Genomic DNA, 9,423 nt, shown 5'->3' with positions numbered 1-9,423 from the left:
GGAGGCTGGGTGGCAAAAGGTTTTCTGTAGAGCAGCTCCCTTTCTACTCCCCAAAAATCTCCTCCAGCCAAGAAAGGCAGTGGGGGGTGGGGGGGGAGCCTGGCCTCCTGCTGGCATGTGGCTCAGAGCTGAAACTGAGCACCTCCGGAACCTTGCCCTGCACCTTTGCCCTCTGCCCTCCTTCACCAACCCAGATCCAGTCAGCATAGGAACCTGGGAGTGTTGGGTCAGGCCAAAGTCCAGCATCCCAGTGGCCGACCATAGACCCATGACGGGAAGTGGAGAAGCAGGACCCAAGTGCAGTGGCGACTCCCCTCCTGCCATTTCCAGCAGATTGGATTCAGAGCTGGGGGTGGGAGGCTTCATCTTTCAGAAACCCCACAGGCTGTGGGGCAGGAACAGAGCTCTCTTTCTGTGGGGCCGTCTTTTTTTTAATTTGTTTTTTCATTAGCAAAAACATACATAAAAGCAAACAAACAGAAAAAGGCATACATAAAAAATAAGCAATCTTACAATGATTATTCTTTAAAAAAAATCATTCCAGTAGCACCTTAGAGACCAACTAAGTTTGTCATAGGTATGAGCTTTCGTGTGCATGCACACTTCTTCAGATATTCTTAGACTGATATAGATCTTGACTTATATATAATGAAATTATTTACAAATCTAAGATTTATATACTCATGTAGTTATACGATACAATATCTTTTTTTTCTTTTTTTTAGTGTATGAAATATAAGTTTACTTTTGGTTACAGGTAGGTAGCCGTGTTGGTCTGAGTCGAAGCAAAATAAAAAAATTCCTTCAGTAGCACCTTAAAGACCAACTTTTGGTATGAGCTTTCATGTGCATGCACACTTCTTCAGATACCTGAAGCTCACAAAAGCTCACACCAAAATAAAAACTTAGTTGGTCTTTAAGGTGCTACTGAAGGAATAAGTTTACTTTTGGTCATTCTAGGAAAATCAAATTGTTCCGACAATCGTACATATACAAAATAACGTAAGCTAGTGCTTGACAAGCAGACAAATACACAGGTCTTGCATATGTAGATATTATGGCACACAGTGCGGAGCAACTGGTACCCATCTCAAATGCTAGCAGAGCAGGGAGGAAAGGTGGAAGTTTTCAAAGAGTACAAGAACACAATCCATATTTTCCTTAAACTCCAAAAATTCGGGGGGCGGGGTGGGCAAATCTTTACGGCAAGCACTAAGCCTTATTAGGCTGAATGGCCATTTAATTATATGAAAATTGTTCAGTCTTGATAGTGACATGGATAGGGAACAGGAACGGCTGGCAGGGAGGGGCAACACTGCGGATCTGGCCAGCTGGCATCAGTAATGCTGATGTGGGTGAGGCAAGGGAGCAGCAAGCACAGAGTGGCATGGCTGCACCAGCAGGAGTGGCAGGTTGGCTCCACCGGGGTGCTGGCACTGCCCTGTCCTGACCACCATTCTGCCCGAAATGTTCCAGTAAGCGACAGAAAGGCTGAGGCTGGGAGGCCGCATCTGCAGGGGCATCACTCCCCACCTGCCAGCTCCTGGAAAGAAGGGAAACGTGGGTCTTTTAAGTTGGCTAGGACACACTAGAGCAGGCATCCCCAAACTTCAGCCCTCCAGATGTTTTGGACTACAATTCCCATCTTCCCTGACCACTGGTCCTGTTAGCTAGGGATCACGGGAGTTGTAGGCCAAAACATCTGGAGGGCCGCAGTTTGGGAATGCCTGCACTAGAGTAACCATGTTTACAGCTGCTTCTCGTTCCACCTAAAATGCATGCATTCAAAAGCTGCAGTCCGAAGCCCTTAGAAACTACTGTTGTGGGCTCTCAAAACTTCAGAATTGTCTGTTTCTTCCTCCAAAGTGTTTTGATGACTAGGACAAGTTTTCAAGTATACTTATCGGTCTGCGAGGCTAGAAGTACAGCGGGAATCTTTTCTCTATCACAGTCTCACATTAGCACCCTTCACATACCGTAGTAAAGGCACATTTGTACAGGTATTAGGAGCTGATTAAGAAGAAGCGGTGCTCCTAGAAGTCAAGAACAAGGCAGCCCAAAGGAAGCCCATGCAGGTATCGTTCCAAGGCCAGACTGGGACCACTGTGGGTTGCAAGCTGGTTCATGGAGGTTCAGTGCATCTGCAGATTGCACCATCAGCGACACGACAAAATTAAAATCATTTAGAAATGTATGGTGTAAGAGCATGGGGAAACATTTGTTCCAGTCTGCCTTTGATTTGGACTTCAGTATGTTTAATAGCTGACAAGGTTTTTGTTTGTTTTGTTTCCTCAAGTTGGATGTAGCTATGAAGCAATTTAGAGGAAACAATGTCCCTCTAAGGATTTTGATTTCGTTAAAAGATAAGGAAACTGTGACTTCCAATGCTTCTGGTGGTACAGAGCCGAGCATCTTTTCACTGCTTAATATTTTTGAAGAAAGGATGAAGCAAGGCATCCTTTGCAGTTATTCTTGTAGCAGGATTTAGGTCTAGCAGTTTATCCAGAAGATCATAGGCCTCATCAGGGACTTTGTCCCATTCCAGATCAGCTGGCTTTTCAGAAGTTCTAATAACCAGGCCATCACGTTCATGACAATTTGGCTTCTGATACTGTAGGTGCTTTTTAGATGTCTGAAGTGCAGGCTCTGAAATGTTGAAGATTTCAGCTTGTAACGGAGGTTCCTGAGAAAGGTTGATCTGCCCATCACCTGTCGAGATGTCAAAGCTGGTTTTGCTTCCTCTCAGCCTTTCACAGAGCATTCGTAAATCCTGCGCTGGGATATTTTTACTACACAGTATTGATTTACCAAATGTTTTAGCAGCTTGAATTGTTTCCCTGGATCCACGAATAGTCATAATCTGTGCCAAAGCTGTTAAATCATCACTTGCTTTGTAAAATGGATACCGGCCACTCAGCAGAGAAAGGAATATGATTCCTGCAGACCACATGTCAATTGCTGTCGTTTGATTTGGAAACTTGGTTAACACTTCTGGTGCTCTGAATCCTGGTGTACCAGCCCTTTGAGCAACCTGCTGACACCTTGAAAGACAAACACTGCAGACTCTATCTTTTCCATAACAGTCACAGGTCATGTTAGTTGGATAACTGCTGGCAGTTTTCTTCACTAAGCCATTAGTCACAGCTGAAGTTGTCTTCTTCGCCAGTAATTTTCTAGCTGCAATATCTGTCACCCTAGGCTGCTTTATGAGTTTGGAATTGCCTTGAGACGCAGAACTGCGGACATTGAAATTCCTCTCCCCAAAGACAGAGCGTTGAACATGAAGGCTCTCAGGCCCCTCCTGCTGGGCTTCCGACTGGATAACTTTGAGAAGTTCTATTTTTGTGTCAGGAGTTCCTTGCGCCAAACCAAAGTCGACCAGGGCATACCGTTTCATTTGCCTGTTGTACAAGAAGTTACTGGGTTTGACATCACGGTGAACAATGCCAAAGTAATGAATACGCTTCAAAGCTTTGAAGAGATTAAACATATAATCTCTTACTTCTTCAAAGGAGAGAGAGTTCAAGATGTCCAAAAAGGATTCGTTTTCCAAGTATGGCATAACAATAACCACATGATCGTTTTTTCTAAAACAGTACCTAACTCCCATGACATTATCTTGCCCCCCTGCTATTATAAGACACTGAATTTCAGCAGCAATTCGTACAGGATGATTGGTAGGAATCAAATGCTTCAAAGCCACTTTTTCTTCATGGCCTCCTGGTAGCTGGGCTATGGCCAGGTAAACAGAACTAAACGTACCTTCACCAATTTTCCCCTTAATTCTGAACAAATTTGCAAGCTGTGGCACTGCTCGATAAAGCTGTTCAATATCTGCACTTGTTCCTGACAGTTTCTTGCTGTGGTCGTATTTCATACGAGAGTCTTCACAATGCAAGGGAGGGTGTTCATCTGCATCCATCACAAAAACTACCCTCACATCGGGGTGTTCAGACCATGTACCTTTCACAGGATGTTCTCGAGTCTTGATAACCTGCTTAGTGACTTCTTTGTTCATCTGTCAGTCTGAGAACGAGGAAAAGACGGGCCGGTCTCTCGCTTCTCCTCCCTCACGCACGCGCGCCGAAGTCCGTCGCTTGACTGTGCCGCCTTCCGCAGCCTGCTCTTGGGCGGCCAATCCCCAGCGCCCGTGCGAATCGGTCGGATCAGCCAATCCAGCCGCCGCCTTGAAAAACGCGGAGGGGGATTGGCTAGGCGAGGCTGCTGACGCGCCGCCCTTCTCGGTGCTGGGAGGAAGGCGAGCATACAATACAATAAATACGGTATCTAAGAAAAAAATTCAAAATGACAACTTAGACAATGAAAATACCTATCTCTTGTAAAGTAATACTTCATATAATTCAAACGAATAATAGTGTTTTTTTGTACATTATAACCTTCGATTTGGATTGAATCCCTTTTCAATTTATTATGTTGTTGACTTCCTTCTACCTCATTACATTTTAGGTTCGAGTACTGTATTCCTATTTTTTGCCCTGTATTTAATTGTTTATCCTCATATTGGAACGAAGAGGAAAATATTTCACTACCTGTGAAATTATTCAAGACTCAGCCAAGTCTTATTATTGGAACCTTGTTTTGTTAAGTAATTATTAAAACATTCCCATTCTTTTTTAACTTTGTTGATTGATTTCTTATTAACTCTATTGTTTTTTCTGTGGGACAGTCTTAAGACTGGAGGGGGAGGAAACACCTGAGGAAAGAAATGGGGGCTGTGTTTGCAAACTTGGCCCCAATCCCAAAGGCCTGGAATCGGCAGTTGCTCGAAGTCCTGAGAGCCAGCTGTTTGAGGGCTGGAGGGATTATAGAACTGTAGAGTTGGAAGGGGTCTCCAAGGGGCATCTAGTCCAACCTCCTGCAATGCAGGAATCACAGCTGAATCATAGAATCATAGAGTTGGAAGAGACCACAAGGGCCATCCAGTCCAACCCCCTGCCAAGCAGGAAACACCATCAAAGCATTATTGACATATGGCTGTCAAGCCTCTGCTTAAAGACCTCCAAAGAAGGAGACTCCACCACACTTCTTGGCAGCAAATTCCACTTCCGAACAGCTCTTACTGTCAGGAAGTTCTTCCTAATGTTTAGGTGGAATCTTCTTTCTTGTAGTTTGAATCCATTGCTCCGTGTCCGCTTCTCTGGAGCAGCAGAAAGCAACCTTTCACCCTCCTCTATATGGCATCCTTTAATATATTTGAACATGGCTATCATATCACCCCTTAACCTTCTCTTCTCCAGGCTAAACATACCCAGCTCCCTAAGCCATTCCTCATAAGGCATTGTTTCCAGGCCTTTGACCATTTTGGTTGCCCTCCTCTGGACACGTTCCAGCTTGTCAGTATCCTTCTTGAACTGTGGTGCCCAGAACTGGACACAGTACTCCAGGTGAGGTCTGACCAGAGTAGAATACAGTGGTACTATTACTTCCCTAGATCTAGATGCTATACTCCTATTGATGCAGCCCAGAATTGCATTGGCTTTTTTAGCTGCTGCATCACACTGTTGACTCATGTTAAGTTTGTGGTCTACCAAGACTCCTAGATCCTTTTCACATGTACTGCTCTCAAGCCAGGTGTCTCCCATCCTGTATTTGTGCCTTTCATATTTTTTGCCCAAGTGTAGTACTTTACATTTCTCCTTGTTAAAATTCATCTTGTTTGCTTTGGCCCAGTAAAGCTGAAGCATCCCTGACAGATGCCCGGCCCCCGGAAGATGAGTCCACCGCCTTTCAAGCGAGCCCTTTCTACTGTCTCCTTGCAAGATTGCCTGACCCCACATTTGACCACTTGGCAGAACTGGCACAACTACAGATGCCACCGGATTTCTAAGATCATTTAGTGTGGCAGCACCTGCACTTTGGAACTCTCTGCGGCCTGCCTATTAAGATCAAGCAGCTGTGCTCGCTACATTTCTTTTGGCACCTGCGAAAACCATTCTTGCTTGGACAAGCCTGTCCAGATGCTTAAAAACTTGAAGCAAATTTAATCTGTTTTAGCATTTCAACTTGCCTATGTTTTAAAGTACTGTTAAACAGGTATTACTGTCAGAACGTTCTTCCTAATGTTTAGTGGGAATCTCCTTTCCTGCAATTTGAATCAATTGGTTTGGGTCCTGCCCTCCAGAGCAGCAGAAAACAAGCTTGTTCCCTCTTCCATGGGGTAGCCTTCTAGATATTTTAAGATGGCTACCATATCTCCTCTCTTTTTCTTTTTTTATAATAATTTTTATTAGTTTTACATATAATCACATTATGTAACATCATATCTTCTTATTATAACTCTCTGGCCCAGCTGAGCCTATCGACTCCCCCCCACCCCCAATCTAGTGATATACAAACTTAAATTCTACATCTTTGCATTTCACTTCCTTTCCTATTCTTGTTATATCATTACCTAAGATCAGGCATCCCCAAACTTTGGCCCTCCAGATGTTTTGGACTACAATTCCCATCTTCCCCGACCACTGGTCCTGTTAGCTAGGGATCATGGGAGTTGTAGGCCAAAACATCTGGAGGGCCACAGTTTGGGGGTGCCTGCCTAAGATATTATATTACTCAACCTGAATAGGTAGTAATTTCAACTTACAAATCTTCTGATAACCCTGCTAGTGATGGTAATTGCTTACAGTTGTCTTTCAAATATAATATAAATTTGTTCCAGTCCTTTTGGAATGCTTGGTCTCACTGGTTCCGGATTCTTCCCGTCAGTTTCGCCAGTTCTGCAAAGTCCATCATTTTCATCTGCCACTCTTTTTATGTTGGTAACTCCTATTGTTTCCCTCTTTGGGCTAACAAAGTTCTTGCTGCAGTTGTTGCATATAAGAACTTTTTTTTATCTTGTCTCAGTATCTCTTTACCCACTATACCCAATAAGAAAGCTTCTGGTTACCATATCTCCTCTCAATTTCCCCTTTTCCATTGCTACACATACCCAGATCCTGCAACCGTTCCTCATCAGGGTTGGTTTACAGACCCTTGATCATCTTGGCTGCCCTCCTCTGCACACTGTATGCTGCTATGGTGCTTAGATTTTAAGGAGGAAGGAGAGGTGAGCAACTGAATTGCTGAGAACTCCTATTGGTGGATAACTTTCCTCCTGGCTCTTGCATGTGCCGCACCCCAGCACAGGTGAATTTCTACGCTATAAATGCCCTCGCAAGAGGCTGCTTCTAGCATTCTGCTCCTTTCACCCACCGAAGGGGCATTAAATTGAAGGTCAAGGTAAAGGGACCCCTGACAGTTAAATCCAGTCACGAATGACTCTGGGGTTGTGGTGCTCATCTCGTTTTACAGGCCAAGGGAGCTGGCATTTGTCCGCTCCGCAGACAGTTTTTCCGGGTCATGTGGCCAGCATAACTAAGCCGCTGACACCAGAGCAGTGCACGGAAACGCCGTTTACCTTCCCGCCAGAGCGGTACCTATCTATCTACTTGCACTGGCATGCTTTCGAACTCCTGGGTTGGTAGGTGGTGAAGGTAGCTGACATGAATGCAGCTTGTGTCTTGAGGGACTAAAATTCCTGCCTCCGCTCAAGGTGAGGACCTGAGTTTTCTCTGGCAGCTGCATTATACCAGGCTTTCTTAACAGTGACACTTTCCATTTATTCCATGAAAGCAACTGGGCTCAATGAGAACAGAAGGGCTCTCAGACTCTGCCAGCCAAGCCCTGAACTATGTACAGCAACAGCAGTGCCTCTGAGCACTTGCAGAATGCCCCTTTCACTCTGGAGGTGTCACCCAACCGCCACATGCACATTTTGTGGGTAAAAGGGCTTTTCCAGGCAGGCTGGCTGGCAGGACGTTTCCTGGATCCTAGGCAAGCAACAGTTCAGTTTCGTTTCTTAACTTGCCTTTACGTCACATGCTTTTCCCCGCTTGTGATCCTCTGGGTGTTGCCAAAGCTTCCTGTCCAGCCTGAGAGCCCTGAAAGGAGGAGAGGGAAAGAAACTGCCCACTCCTGAACATCCCAAGCAAGGGGGAGAGGGGGCAGAACAGAAGCCATGTTGACAAACACAAAATAAAATATTTCTGCCCCTCTCACCATCTCTCGGCATTGAAGGATCCGCCACAGAATGTTTCAAAAAAACCTGTTTCTAATCTGTCATAGAGTCCTATTTTTCAGACTAGCCTTCTTCAAACTGGTGCCCTCCAGGATTTTTTGGACTACAGTGGTACCTTGGTTCTCAAACCCCTTGGTCCCCAAAACCCAGAAGTGAGTGTTCGGGTTTTTGAATGTTTTTTAAAAGCCGAATGTCCAATGCGGCTGTTGGCTATTGTTTCCGAGGCACCTGCAACAATCAGAAGCCGCACCTTGGTTTTTGAACGTTTCCGAAGTCAAACGGACTTCCGGAATGGATTAAATTTGAGAGCCAAGGTACCACTGTATTTGGCACTTTTGGTTTTGCTATTTATTTTGGTTTTTGAGGCTTTTTCGGTTCATTTGCTTTTGTGACTGTGTGGAACCCAGTTCAGCTGATTGATTGATTGTGTGAACTGTGGAAATGGAGAAAAGTCCCCCCTCCAAACATCAGAGCAAGTAAGGGAAAAAAAATAAATTTTATTTTCATCATCTACCATACTGTCTTTTTTTATTTTATAGTACAGTACATTGATTATTGCTTTCATTTTATGGATCAATGGTCTCGTTAGAGAGAGAGAAATCATGTTAGATTTCTGCTTTAGGAGTTGTTTTTAAAAGTGGAACAGATTAATCTGTTTTGCATTCCTTTTTTCTAAGGGAAGGCACGCCTTGGTTTTGGAACGGTTTGGTTTTGGAACAGACTTCCGGAACGGATTAAGTTTGAGAACCGAAGTAACACTGTACAGCCTCCCACTGTCTGCCTGTCTCACCATCGTATGACTTATGCCAGCTGGGACTGCAGGTAGCCCAATGATGCTGGGGGGGAGGGGGCTTAGGAGAGGATGATTTAGATCAGTGGTTCCCCATTAAGGGTCCGGGGACCCCTGGGGATCTGCAGAACACACCTGGGGGGGGGGTCCATTACCCCATCCCTTGCCTCCCCCCCAACTAACTGTTTGTCATTCGCCATGGCACTACATTCCCCTGGCCGGAGGCAGTTTTTCTTAGCAGCAAACCACCAGCAGCCACAGAGGACGAGCATCTTTGCTGGCTGCCCCACTGAAGGTGGCGTGATGTCCCCCCCATCCCCTCCCAAACCCTGGAGGTGACTCCGCTCCCTCCCCCCCCCGCCTGATCTCCCTGGTGCTGCTTCCCTCAGCCCCAAGCCTGACCTCTAACTTCAGACACTGTGATATATCGGAACATCGTGATGTTTAGCTACTGATACATCACAATGTTGAAATCCAGATATTGCTCAGCCCTAGTCTGTTTTTTAGTACCAACCTAAAATCCTTTGCTTATTAGGGGGCTACCCCACATTGCTTT

General features: G+C 45.2%; 1 protein-coding gene across 1 annotated transcript; it reads right to left on the bottom strand.

Moving 5' to 3' along the window:
* Nucleotides 1-422: 422 nt before the first annotated feature.
* Nucleotides 423-4,090, bottom strand: LOC118086640 (cell division cycle 7-related protein kinase-like). Its single transcript, XM_035118530.2, has one exon. The coding sequence runs from the start codon at nucleotides 4,016-4,018 to the stop codon at nucleotides 2,417-2,419; it is 1,602 nt and encodes a 533-aa protein (XP_034974421.2). The 5' UTR covers nucleotides 4,019-4,090; the 3' UTR covers nucleotides 423-2,416.
* Between the last annotated feature and the right edge of the window lie 5,333 nt (nucleotides 4,091-9,423).

This window comes from Zootoca vivipara, chromosome 6 (genome assembly GCF_963506605.1).
Source record: "Zootoca vivipara chromosome 6, rZooViv1.1, whole genome shotgun sequence".
Lineage (NCBI taxonomy): Eukaryota > Metazoa > Chordata > Lepidosauria > Squamata > Lacertidae > Zootoca > Zootoca vivipara.
This window is presented reverse-complemented; position numbering and strand designations above follow the sequence as displayed.

Excerpts from the sequence above, each read along its gene's own strand:
- LOC118086640 (XM_035118530.2), bottom strand. The coding sequence starts at position 4,018 with ATGAACAAAGAAGTCACTAAGCAGGTTATCAAGACTCGAGAACATCCT.